This window comes from Diabrotica undecimpunctata, chromosome 1 (assembly GCF_040954645.1).
Source record: "Diabrotica undecimpunctata isolate CICGRU chromosome 1, icDiaUnde3, whole genome shotgun sequence".
In the NCBI taxonomy this organism is placed as follows: Eukaryota; Metazoa; Arthropoda; class Insecta; order Coleoptera; family Chrysomelidae; genus Diabrotica; species Diabrotica undecimpunctata.
Window position 1 is genome coordinate 30,533,428 of NC_092803.1, and position 14,127 is coordinate 30,547,554.

General features: G+C 33.1%; 2 protein-coding genes across 4 annotated transcripts in view; both read right to left on the reverse strand.

Annotated features, from left to right (window-relative positions):
- The window catches only part of LOC140447448 (cathepsin K-like), a 49,406-nt gene that overhangs the window by 6,360 nt on the left and 28,919 nt on the right, over positions 1 to 14,127 (reverse strand). For all 3 annotated transcript variants that reach the window (XM_072540118.1, XM_072540110.1, XM_072540101.1), the window contains exon 3: positions 10,328 to 10,651. Coding sequence is in view for 2 of the 3 variants with exons in the window: in XM_072540110.1 (XP_072396211.1) it covers positions 10,328 to 10,651 (324 nt within the window). In the remaining variant the exon portion in view is untranslated. The remainder of the gene's footprint in view (positions 1 to 10,327; positions 10,652 to 14,127) is intronic.
- Positions 7,071 to 10,321, reverse strand: LOC140447465 (uncharacterized). The gene is made up of 2 exons (XM_072540130.1): positions 8,971 to 10,321; positions 7,071 to 8,391 (listed from the first exon to the last, which is right to left on the reverse strand). Exons 1-2 carry the CDS (start codon positions 9,314 to 9,316, stop codon positions 8,267 to 8,269), a joined length of 471 nt encoding a protein of 156 aa, XP_072396231.1. The 5' UTR covers positions 9,317 to 10,321; the 3' UTR covers positions 7,071 to 8,266.

Here is a 14,127-nt window from a genome sequence, read left to right on the forward strand (position 1 = left end):
CCATATTTTGAAATAAATCAAAACGCACTAATATGCATAGATGGATATCTACCTCACACCACCGTCTGTAGTTTCAGAGTGAGCCGTAACCTATTGCACAAGTTCCAGGCACATGTTTGTATTTCATCATAAAAGTACATTTTAGTTGCGTCAAAAATTGTTGATTTTGCCTTTCAAAACTCAACTTGAAAATATTTTAAGGTAAGGCCAATCTATTTTAACATCTTTAATTTCGTTTACTGTAGCTCATCTTTTCTACGAAGGGCATAATGTATACAAAAATCATCTTTCTTATTTATAGGTAAACTTGGTGTCGATTGTAACACACACTGCGGTGTCGTTTTTAACATGTTACAATTGGGACCTATTATATTCTTTTTTAATAGAGTTCTTTCTTTTCTAGATCCACGAAAAATGGTGAAGTCAAGACCAAGAAAACCGGAAAGGGGGTTAACGCCAAAAGTTATTTATAACGAAGCAGCTAGGAAGGTAATAGATACTAACCAATCTATTAGAACAGTGGCTAAAGATTATGGTATGTGTCACGTTTCTTTATGTCGCTATGTTAAATCGTTACGTGAAAACCCACAACCTCGGGTTGAATACAATGCTCACAACAGAGTATTTAATGATGAAATGGAGTTACAGCTTGCTAAATACTGCGAAACTACTGTAAATTTGTATTTCGGACTTACCACAAAAGATTTACGCAAGTTATCTTTTCAATTTTGCAAAGTGTAACAGACTGTCCTACCCAGAAAAATGGAACACGACTGAACATGCAAGTGAGGACTGGCTTATTGCTTTTATGCGACGTAATCCAAATTTAAGTCTTCGTACACCTCAAGCTACTAGCCTTTTACGAGCCATGAATTTTAATAGAGAAAATATAAACAACTTTTTAAATAAATTGTCAACTGTTTTAGACAGATATAATTTTGAGCCTTAAAATATATATATATAACATTGACAAGACGGGTGTTTCGACCGTTCAGAAGCCATCCAAAGTTATAGCTAGAAAAGGAACTAAGCAAGTAGGATCCATATCATCCCCGGAACTTGGAACTCTAGTAACACTATGTGTAGCCATTAATGCAGTGGGAAATACCGTACCACCAATGTTCGTCTTCCCACGATTACGTTTTCAAGACCACTTTATTATAGATGGACCAGTTGGGTGTATAGGAACTGGAAATAAGTCTGGATAAATGCAAGATAATGAATTTCTTGTTTTTATGAAACATTTTGTTAAGCACGTAAAGCCAAATGAAGCTAATAAAGTGCTTGTATTGCTAGACAACCACTCGTCTCATATTTCGATATTTCTGATAGAATTTTGCAGAGCTAATTTCGTTACTCTACTTTCGTTTCCGCCGCACACTTCACATATGTTTCAACCTTTAGATCGTGGGGTATATGGTCCGTTTAAGAAATATTTTAATCATGCTGGTGATCAGTGGATAAAAAATAATCCTGGAAAAAGAATGACTGTATACGATTTGCCTTCAATTGTAAGAACATGACTTCCTCTGGCCACTACGCCTGTCAATATGTTTGCTGGTTACTCCTTCACTGGTATTTTTTCCTTTCAATCAAGAGATTTTCAACGATAGTGATTTTAAGGCATCATCTGTAACTGATATACCTCTATATGAAGAAAACATAGAAAATAATCAACCAGAATTACCTACGGTTCAACACAACAGTCACTTGGAAAGTCAACCGGGTCTATCCACTACCTTGTCACCAAAGATGCAAACTACTCCATCACTTAAGCCTAATAATCTAGCAGTATATATTTCGCCTCAAGATATTAAGCCATTGCCGAAAGCAGACCTAACCAAACCCAAAAAAGGAGAAAGAGTGAGACGAAAGACAGCTATTCTGACTGATACACCAGAGAAGATGTTGATTGAAGAAAAAAAATTTAAAGAAAAGGGACACCGTCAAGCGTAAAGTTCAGCTTAAACATAATCCAAAGAAAAAATCTTTGCCAGCTTTGCCATTAAAGAAAAATATCAAAAAGACAAGAGCACCCCTGAAAGCAACCAAAAAAGATTCTTCTGAGTCTTCCGATGAGGAAGTTTTGTGGTTAGTATGCGGTGGTCCATATTCATCAAGCTCCGAAGATTGGTTACAATGTCGAAAATGTAAACACTGGGCACATTCAAACTGAACAAAAGCCAAACAAAATGATTAGTTTTTTCTCTGTAAAAATATGTTACCAGAATTTGTTATTGTTTTTATTTCTAATGCTTACATATATCTATTATTTTCTGACATTGTAATATGAAATATATTTTTTACTACTTCCTCTTAAATTTATTTTTACTCTATACTATAGGTTAATATCTGCTACAATTAACACCAGCTCTGTTACTATTGACACCAATAAGGTGTCAATTGTAACGCATGAGATAAAGGGTCATAATTTTATTTCTGTAATATTTAAGCAGCTTTTGAGCCAAAGTTACTGTGTAATAGAGTCCCTAGTATAGGTTAGTAAATTAAAAATTTAACAAAGCTCAACTTAGTCTCCCCTATTATTATTAATTATTTGAAAATATTAAAAATTTTAAGCGTAACGTACACACTTAGTATTTTAAAATCATAAACAATAACAAAAATATAGCAGAAATTATATAAATATTTAAAATCTAATCTTCGTTTTGTTTTACTATACAGCGTTCCACGTTTAGAAAATAACATTAGGCTTATGGAGATCAGTGTTGCCAAAACTCTCAGAAATGCGGTTTACTAGATTGTCAAATAGTTTTCAAATTTCCATTTTCAATTAACATTTAACTGCAAAGTCAGAATAACAACTGAAGAACCCCAAAGCCTTATTATCATTATGGAGACATAAAATCGCTGACATACGCACACCGTATTATTTTAAGTTGCAATTAGTAATTAGATATATGCACTCCAAGCGGTCCGTTTATTTGCTTTTAAATCTTTAATAGCCGGCAAAGTGCATGATTTAACTAAGCAATATTTTCTACTGATTTCCATGATTCATGGTAGGTACATGATATTCTTACCGAAAAACGAATAAACTGTCGTTACTATAATTAAAATAAGATAAAATAAAATAATCTTTTGTATATACTATTTATTTAATTAAAATCATTTTCCCTACTTTTTATCTCTTGTTTCGAATGGGCACTTTTGGTCAATTACGTTAAAAAACATTGATTTAATTCATGTCTGTGAAAACGAAAATACAAATTATATAACCCTGAATCGTGCTTGTGTTCATCGTGGCATCGCTGCGCTTCTATCGTCCATAAGAAATACATAGCCCTATCTCCGCAATGTTATTTTCTTAACGTGAAACGCTCTTTATAGCATGCTTGTTGAAACTTATGCTCATTTTAAAGACTGATCATTATAAAACCTAATTACACGACTACGCAAAAGACTAGAAAAACTATTTAAACATAAAAAATCTGAACCATATAGTGATTTATGTGTTTAAACTAAATCATAAATCATTTTCATAGTATAATAAAACTAAATTTAAATAGATAATATACCCATTTAACCATGCTATAGCTTCTCTTTCAGAGCATGCACCAGATTTTATTTCTTTGCAAGAAAAGCACTCTAAAAATAACTCAATGCACAACCTGAAAGGATGGAGGAGTAGCTCTATATATAAAGTCAAATATGCCTGTCCAAAATATAAACTTCATAACTAATATCGAAGCAATCGCTGTAACAGTATTGGCCTCACTAAAGTTCAATATTTGCAGCATTTATGTTTCACCAGGCGAACCTCTGATCAATCCGAATTATTTAATCTGCTTCAACAACTTCCCTCACCTCGAATAGTCTCGGAAGATTTAAATGGCTATAACATTAAATAGAAGTCAAATAAAACAACAAAAAGGGGAAATCTGTTAGAAAACCCATGGTGGATGATGGAATATGGATTCCGAAAACGTTTTTCTTCATGATTTAGCCCGATTGAGTTTTGAAATGTATACCTTTTATAAAGGGTTTTAATAAATTTATGTTAGAAAACGATTTTAACAGTGTGAACCTATGCCTACTCAACGACGGATCTCCAACAAGATTCAATATGGTTACGGGAACATCTTCTGCCATTGATCTCTCTATATGTGAACCATTATTGCTCACCCAACTCGATTGGATAGAACTTTATATAGTAGTGACTACTTCCCAATCTTAATAACACATACAGTTAATTTAAATACAAATACAATACCAACTCAAAAATGGAAACTAAAAAAAGATAAATTGGATTGATTTTGAAAAAATTATATAAGAATGAATCAAATTAAAATTTTACAGTCGATTAACGACACACTTACGAGCTTTAATCAGGTTTTTCTGGATGCTGCTAATGTAGCCATAGGAAAATCTTAACTTTAAAAAAAATACAAACCAGTTCCTTAGTTGAATACACAATGTGGGGCCACTATTAAATTAAGTAAAATATGCCAAAGAAGCTGACATTGGTTTTGATGGCAATCAATCCGAAGGTGCTACAGCGAATGATTAATGAACTGGAAAAATACTGCAGCATCTAAAAATAAATTTGGATAAATCCAAAATTCTTGTATTCAGAAGATAACGTGGTGTGATCAGGGAATCTTGGAAACTGAATGATCGAGTATTAGAGGTAGTGAATAACTATAATTATTTGGGAATGATACTAACACCCAAGTTGTCGTTTAAAGCTCATTTAAAAAAGCGCCAGAGTTTGGCAAAAGTAGCAATTTACACGGCTTGGAGTAGTTTAGTGTCTAAGGCTCATATACCCTTTTTGGCTAAAGTAACACTGCATGAGTCAGTGGTAAGATCAATTTTGACTTATAGGTCTCAGGTATGGGGTCTTTTTGAATACGATGAGGTGGAAATAATCAGAAGATTTTATATAAAAAAAATGTTTTCTTGTCCAAGGTATGTCCTAACTTTATGTTAGATTTGGAGACAGGTATTGCTAGAGTCAGCCTATATACGATGAATTTACATAAAAAATATGTTAAAAAATTACTAAGAGATTCGAATTATAGGTTGCCAAAATTTCTTTTGAAATAAATGATGAGAGCAAGGTGTGGCTGGTGGAAAGATTGGATGAGCATGGCAAAAATTTGGTATTAAGGTAAGGTGTGAATGGGAATGGAGAGATAGCTGGCCTAGTATGATTGAGAATATGATAGAAAAAAAGAGGGAGGAGATACAGCGTCAGGCTGAGAATAGGTCAATCGAATCAAATTTTTGTGGACACTACAAAGAACTGGAAATGGAAAATTTTGGGGGCATTCGATGGATGTTCAAATTAAAATGTGGATTTCTATGTTTGAATGATCGACCTGGCAGAAATGATGAAAGACGGTTTTGCTCAATGTGTAACACGAAGGAAATAGAAGATGTGATAATTTTTTAGAAAAATATTCGGTGTTAAGATATAGTAGGTTAAAGTGGTTGAGTAGAAATGAACTTAGTAGAATGGAAGTAGTTACTATGATGAGACAGGGACAGGCTGAGTTAGCAGGTTATTGTAGGAAGGCATGACCGTAGGGTTATGAGTTATTGAGCCTATAACCACTAAATCTGATAGCATAGTGTTAGTTCAATAGAATGAAAATATTAAAATTAGCATTAATAATTTGTTTCCGTATAGCTATTAGATTTTTAATATAATAGTCTCCCGTTTTATACCGCTTCACGGCTTTGGGAGTATAGTAGGGTAGTCTGCTATATCTAGGGCTTACGGTATACAAGGAAGGTAACATGGCCAGTGCTACGCTTCAACCGCCTATTATTACCCCTGGTTTTACCCAAGGTACTCATTTTATTCAGGCGGAGTCGACCTGGGGCCTATAGACATTTTTAAAAATGTCTAGTTATTCTTGCCGGCGGTAGGATTCGAACTGCGAGGCAAGCATCCTACCGCTTGCGCTACGCAGGCCCCTACTATTAGATTTTTATCTGTCTTATCTATCTTGACTATCTTGTAATTATTATTGTCATTATTATTATTATATAAACAGCTTTCACTCCCTCTAAGAGACAAACCCAATCATTTCAAATGCAAGTTATACCTTACTGTTATACATTGTTATTATTGTTTAGTCTAATGCGAAGTGTTAATCAGTCGGATATAAAAATTTATTTTATTACTATAACATTTATATGAATATGTGCTTAATTTATTTTTTATTAATTTTAATGACCTTGTTAGTTAGAATAAGCCTTAGTGTAATTTTTTTTTAATTTGAGAATAACATTTGTTTGCCAACCCTCCTGATGGCATGTACCAAGGAGAACAAACGTCGCTAAAAGAGAATATTGTATTGTATTTTTTTTATGAGAAATTGAGAAATAAAAAGGGATTATTGATTGATAATATAGAAATAGGAAAATCTTAACTTTTAAAGAAACACAAACCAGTTCCTTGGTTGAAAACACAATGTGAGGCCACTATTAAATTAAATAAAATATGCCAAAGAAGCTATAAACGACAACAGTATTCCCATATCAACCCAATCTGTAAGTATGGATCTAAAAAGCTACTTGGAATTTTTTGCCTACAAAAATATTTTGGGTACAAAATACATGGAAATCCACACCATCAACGCTTCAGGAGATAAAAAATAAGATTGGACCATGGCAATCACCCAAAGTATCCAGACGAAAGCAAATCATTACGTTCCGTTTACGACTTGGACATACCCCATTTTCTCATGAACAATAGCTTAAAAAAAAGAACCCCCAATTTGTGACGAATGCGGTTCACCTCTTACGGTTAAACATGTGCTAATGGAAAATTGTGAAAAGTTCAATCATCACAGAATTAACACTAGAAGCACCAGCATTTGTGCATACCTAGAAGCACCACCGGCGGTCAAAATGACGGATATTAGAATTTCTATTGCCAGCCGTTTTTGTATTCTTTTTTTGATAAAAACCTATATTGAGTTAATAACTAATAATAAAAGACATATTAAATATATTTAAATAAATTATTTAATTATTTAAGTACAATTTATGCAGTAGCAAAATTTTTCAATTATTTTGCTTGTACATGACCCACACACAAATTTTTTACATATATGACAAATTTCAAATGTTTTATTTTTGTTGCAATTCCCTGTTTGACACTGCTTACGTTTATTATTTGGTGTTTTTTTGTACCTCTTGGATTTGTATCCGTTGATGTTGTCCTGCCCTTAGTCATGTGATCTTCTCGCAATTCTTCTGCTAACTGAAGTAGGAAATTCTGCCTAGATATTTGACTGCCCGTAACTTTCTTATACAGAACCCAAGCATTTATTCCTGCCATATCTAAAATATTAAAAAAACCTTGCAACGACCATCTTCTTGAAGCAGATTTGGTTGAATACAGTCTAGCCATCTGATCTACAATGTCTACTCCGTATTTTGTCTGGTTGTAGAAGATGATGGTTTCCGGTTTTTTCTTTTTATCTGTGCCCATTTTAATATCATTCGAGTGTAAAGAACTCAGCACTAGAACATTTTTGTTGACTTTTCCCTGGTACGCCGTTAGCGTCAAGTCTTCGTGTTTGAAAATTTTTGTTTTGTACAATTCCATCTTTTCATTTTTTACTAACGGTGGAATATCCTTTCTTGTTCGGTTGATAGTTATAACAATGTAGCCTTCTTTCGTAATTCTTTTGCCAACTTTATGGACGTAAAGAAATTATCCGTCGTGACATTTCTTCCTTTATTTATAAATGGTTCCATTAGACGGCTAACAACATGTTCCCCCAGAAGTTGAGTGGCTGGTCGTTGTTCATCTTTCCCTAGGTAAGGAAATTAGTTCAACAAATATTTGGACTCGACATCAACTGCAAGCCAGAATTTAATTCCAAACTTATCGGGTTTATTCGCCATGTACTGGGTAAAGCGGCATCTTGCCTTCGTGGAAAAAAGCTGTTCGTCGATAGTTATATTTTCGCCAGGTGTATAACATAATATACAATTCTCTATAAATGGGTTCCATATTCCCGACGCAAGTGCAAATTTATCTGATGATAATCGCTCAGACCTGGTATTTCTCATATCAAAACGGATAAAACTCATTATTTGTGTACATTTGTTTCTAGACATCGTCTCTTGAAAAAATTTTGGACCCCATGTACCAGACCACAGCATCTTTATGCTAACATTTCGTGCCATATAAGCTCCCCTAGCATACAGTAAGGATATAAATGCTTCGATTTCTTTAATAGAAATTTGCCAATTTTCATCTTTGAGTTTTCTTCTACCTTCAGCAACAGTATCTACCAATCAACAGCCGCCATGCAATAGCTGCAGAATCTCTAATAATGCTTCTCTTAGCATGAGGGGTTGGTCCAGCAGCTTCCTTTAGAACATTTTGACCGGTACGCCTTCCTAAAATGAACGAGATAAATTAGTATGCAGGTATATACTCATTTATTTATTTATTTAAATAAATGGCACCGTAATAAATAAAGAATAAAACAACAACCAAGAAATAAGAACGCACATCGGAAAAGCTAGATCCACCTTCAACCAGATGGGGGCCTTCTTCAAGAGCCATAACCTCTCTCTTGGTATAAAAGTAAGGATGCTGCGATGCTACGTCTTCTCTGTTCTTTTTTATGGTGTTGAATAGTGACCTTGACGAAGATATATGCAGAAAATTGGAAGCATTCGAGCTGTGGCTAAATCGGAGAACACTTCAAATCCCGTGGACCACTATCAAATCTCGAAAGTTACAATATTTCGAAAACATTGTGCAAAATGAATCTAGATGCGCCCTTCTACAAGTCATCCTGCAAGGAGAAATATTTGAAAAACGGGGTCCAGGAAGAAGAACATCCTGCAGATAAGGTAAATATTGCCATGAATATCGCCAATATTCGTGACATCAAGAAGAATATGCTCAAAAATATTATACACCTAAGTGAATACATAAATAGAAGCTACTAATATAATATAGTTGCTTACCTGGTGTACTAGCATTGTTGTCAAGTAACTCCCATCCTATGGTATCTATGGAAGAATTCTCTAAATTGCTTCTGCGAATTCCTCTTACCTGGTTGGTAATCATTTCTGAAGATGTATTGAAGTCTGCATTCAAAGTTGAAGCAGAAGTACTGGGCATCACCTCAATCTCAACTTCACCTTCAGAATCACTGCCCGATGAATGTCCTTGATCAACTGTATTAGGCACATACTCGTCAACTTCATTATCGGATACATCTTCATCAGATAACTCTGCTACAGATTTATCTTCTGACAAATTCTGTAGACACTCTAATAGCTCCTGCTGAGTCAAATATCGGCGAGACATGATAACAGCAGAAATAATAAAAATCACAATGTAAAATTAATCAAAATACAGATTGAACATGCAATTGCAAAGAGTATACTCAAACTACATAATAACAAATATTTTCGATGTATTTTATACATAAAATAAGTAAAATCTTCCCAGAAAAGTAGAACAAAAATTAGACTACCTCGTCATTAGGACAGTATTTTTCTAGGTAGACATCAACATAAATATATTTAAAATGTAATTATACTAAGTACCTTTAAAAGAGAAATTATAATCCTCAAGTAAATAATAAAGTCCCAAATCATAAATTTCGTAAAATAAATATGAATGAGTAATACTCTAGACTAATGAGGGTCGAAAATAGAAAGCAGTCAAAATGACTGCTATATGGTAGTTCTAGGTATACGTTACCATATCTTAAAAAGTAATTACGCTAAGTACCTGTAAAAGAGAAATTATAATCTTCAAATAGATCTAGAAAAAGTCATATGTTATCAAGTTTCTAAAACATTTATGAATAGGTAATACAGAGTGTCAAAAATGAAAAGCAGTCAAAATGACCGCTCTGGTTCTTCTAGTGTTAAATACCATTTACCATACAATCTTAAAGACATGTTAAACTAAAAAAAAACACTATAGATAACCCACTTTTGTATTAAAAGACTTTAATTTACTAAGCAAAGTGTGATTAACTTTAGCCGTTCCACTAATATCCGTATTAGGGTAAATCGGGTTTATTGTAAATAAAAAACAGAACACAATCAATTAACACGCATTATTTTATAGGCAAATATTTGATTTATTAAGTGCACCTTAACAAAAATGACTTCTTTTCAGCGACAAGAAATGATAATTTTTTAAAAACCGAATGGATCAATTTTGGTCAATATATTTAATTATTATTCATGGTAATTCAACAAAACTAAAAGGCGAAAACTTTGGAATTTTTCGAGCCCGATTAATTTTACGGATATAAGTATTATCTTGTATCTTCACTTTAAAATTACAACAGTTTGTACTTACTACACTAAAAGCTCCACATAAACCAATAGCTCCTTGATTTTTTACTTCAGTTACGGCACCTTTTTCTCTCCAGTCAATTTCATCTGGTAAATCACCAAAAATGTTTTGTTGCATATTACTTTCATTGTCAGATACATCAATCAGCTTAAACTTATCTAAAAACTCTAGTGATGTTAAATCGGTAAATTCTGTGATACCAAGTTTATACGATGATTGCCCAGCTTCGAACCTTTTATTGTGATTCTGGATTTTAAGCAAATTATTTTGAAAAATTCTAAAACGATTAGGTTCCTCTAATAAGGTGTAAGATTTACCATATGTATCCTAAAACATATAAATAATACTTAAAAACTAAATAAAATTGGTATATTAATTTTTTTAATTTGATATTTTATTTGCAATCGTAAAGCTCACTAACTTCCTTAAGTAGAAAATTTTTCAAGTGACTTGTGCTATTTTAGGTTTCTCTTAGATTCGTATTCTATATTCAACTTTTTTAAGAATTAATTTTGGTAAATTTACGAACTAATTTGATATTTCTAGCTCTTGCATTCTAGAAAACTAGAAGATGATATGGATGATACTCAGTTTGGGTTCCGCAAGGGACTGGGAACGAGAGAGGCATTGTTTGCTTTTAATGTCCTCTCTCAAAGATACTTAGATATGAACCTAGATATTTATTCCTGTTTCATCGACTTCGAGAAGGCATTCTACAGAGTCCGACATGAAAAACTAATAGAAGTACTGAGAAAGATATAGACAGACGAGACTTACGAATCATTATCAATCTGTATTGGAATTAAAAGGCCAATATAAAGATAGAAAAACAGAAATCCGAATATATAGATATAAAGAGAGGAGTAAGACAGGGCTGTGTTCTGTCACCATTACTGTTTAACGTGTACAGTGAAGCCATATTCCAGGAAGCGATAGCGGATCTGGGTGATGGAATCTCTGTAAACGGAAGAATAGTAAATAACATAAGATTCGCTGATGACACCGTTATAATGGCAGACATCCTGGAATCGCTACAAAGATTGGTAAATAGAATTAACGATTATTGCATTAGATACGGACTAAAAATTAATAAGAGAAAATGAAAGATTATTGATAGAGCAAACCCAAATAGAAAAAGTAGAGACATATAAATATCTGGAAACCTAGGTTAATGACAAAAATGACCAAAGCAGAGAAATCAAAGTCCGAATTGAAACTGCAAGGCAAGCATTTGTGAAAATGAAGACAATGCTTACCAACAGAGACCTTCAGTTGCATCTCAGATTGAGGGCTCTAAGATGTTACATATTTTTCATCTTGCTATACGGAATGGAAGCTTGGACATTGAAGAAACAACACATAAGAGAAATAGAAGCGTTCGAAATGTGGTGTTACAGAAGAATATTAAAAATTCAATGGGTTCAAAGGATTACCAATCCTGAGGTACTACGACGTCTAAATAAGGAGTTAGAAATTATGAACAGCATAAAAAGAAGAAAACTAGAATATTTAGATCATATAACCAGAGGAGAAAAATATGAGCTGCTGAGAATTATTATGCAAGGAAGGATCCAAGGAAGAAGAAGCATAGGAAGAAGACGCATCTCCTGGCTGAAGAACCTTAGAGAGTGGTTTAACTGTAGTTCACTACAACTTTTCAGAGCATCAGCCAACAAAGTGACCATAGCCGTTATGATATCCAACCTCCGATAGGAGATGGAACTTTAAGAAGAAGAAGCTCTTGCATTGGTTTCAACCCTTCTTTTTTACATATTTACAAAGTCGAAGGCTGCTTTGTAGTCTATTATACGATTTGAGTATAATATATGCCATATTTCAGTATTTTTTCTCTTTGTCTTAGAGTTCCACCTGATAAATGGTCGATTTACCACTTCTGAAACAAACCTGATATTTTCGTACTATTTGTTCTGCCTATGGTGCCATATTACTTATTGATGCCATATTACTGTGAAATACAGTGGCATATTACCGTGAAAAATATTTTATACGCTGCATGTAGAAGCGTTATTTCTCTGTGGTTAGAGCATTCAAAGATAACTCTTTTTTTGTGTATGGTGCAGGGTATTCCAATGTTCCAATCACTGGGGAGAGATTTCTATGTCCATATTTTTTTATGAAATACTATGGTGCCATTATGGTATCGTATCTGCCTTCTCTATATAGTTAAACCGTTGATTGAATAACCCAAATTTGGATTATTCAATCAACGGTTAAACTGAGAGGTTATCTATTCCGGGTGATTTGTTTCTGGCTAGTTTTTTAACTGCATCTTCAACTTCAAGAACTGTTGGTGGTTCCTCGTCCATTTTGTCTGTTCTGTCTGTACATTATTAAGTAGATATCAAAAAGTAAAGGCGATAAAATACACCCGTGCCTCACTTTACGTCGTATTTCCACTGTTTCTCTCGTATTCTGACAAATTCGTATGTTTGTACATTGAAGAACACATCTTTCGTTGTTGTTAATATGCCAGAAATCTTACTGGTTTCTGCATTGGCTTTTGATTACCCTGACTCCTTTTCTGTTAATGTTAATTTTCTTAAAGAAAGTTTTTTATATATGTAAGTTTCATTTATAAGTGGTTTAATTTTTTTTCTTGTGTATTTTTTGGAAAATAGAAAATAAAAAAGTTATTAACAAAATAACTAAAAATTTTTGAACAAATTTTCTTTTTGTCCTCTAAAAGATTTTTTTCTAGTCTTTCTAAAATAAAATAATGTGAGAGGAATATTATTAATGGTCTCGCAACAAATCATTGTCACTACAAATTTGTATAATTTCATTAATTTTTCTGGGTTTTACGGCGCTCCGAAATTAACTGATAATGACTGAAAACGAACCATTAGATTTAATTTTCTATTACATCTTTTGACTGTTTTGTGTTTCACTTTGACTTTTTGACTTTAGTCTATTTTTTCAATAGACTAAAAATATACATATACGGATAAAAAAGCAGGTTAGCATATTTATTTCAATCAAAAGATAAATAAATATTAATAAAATTGAAATTGAAAAAATTACTACACCCAACTGAATTTCTTTTTGTTTTTGATAAAATATTAACAATATAAAATTTCTAATTGATACACCTCACAAATTATTATATTGTAATGAATAGTAGCCAGTAACAATATGAATACAGAGTACAAATACCATGATAAATAACAATATTTAATAAATAAATTATTCACAATTCTGAAATCATTTTAATATTTTATTTCATTCATCTATGATTCCGATGACAACTAGGTATATGTGTTAAATTAAAATTATACAGAAAATTATTAACAAATGAAAATCATCAAATGCTAATATTTATTGGAGCACTTTAGAGTTTAAAATATTCACCACTAATATTCTGTAACTGTAATTTAACTCCAATACAGAAAATATCTCCCGTGGATAAATATGGCATCAAATATGACGATTCACACATTCTTTCAAAAGAGAAAAACTAAAGGTATTACGTAAGGAAGTGGACAAAATCACTGTTAAACAGGTTATTTTATGGCAAAAAAGAAGATTTACATGAATCTAATAGTGTTGCCCAAATGCAAGAATAAGACGAGATTTAGACAGTCTTGGTCTTGGTCTTGCGCCAATACACCTGGTCTTGGTCTCGGTCTTGGTATTGCAGTCCCGGTCTTGGTCTTGGTCTTGGTCTTGCAGTAAGAGTCTTGCAGTTACCCATTAGCCTATTGCTATTTATTAAACGTTACTAGGGGAGTTTGAAGCCACGATCTAAGCGATCCGTGCCTATGCTCTAACTAACCCAGCTATCT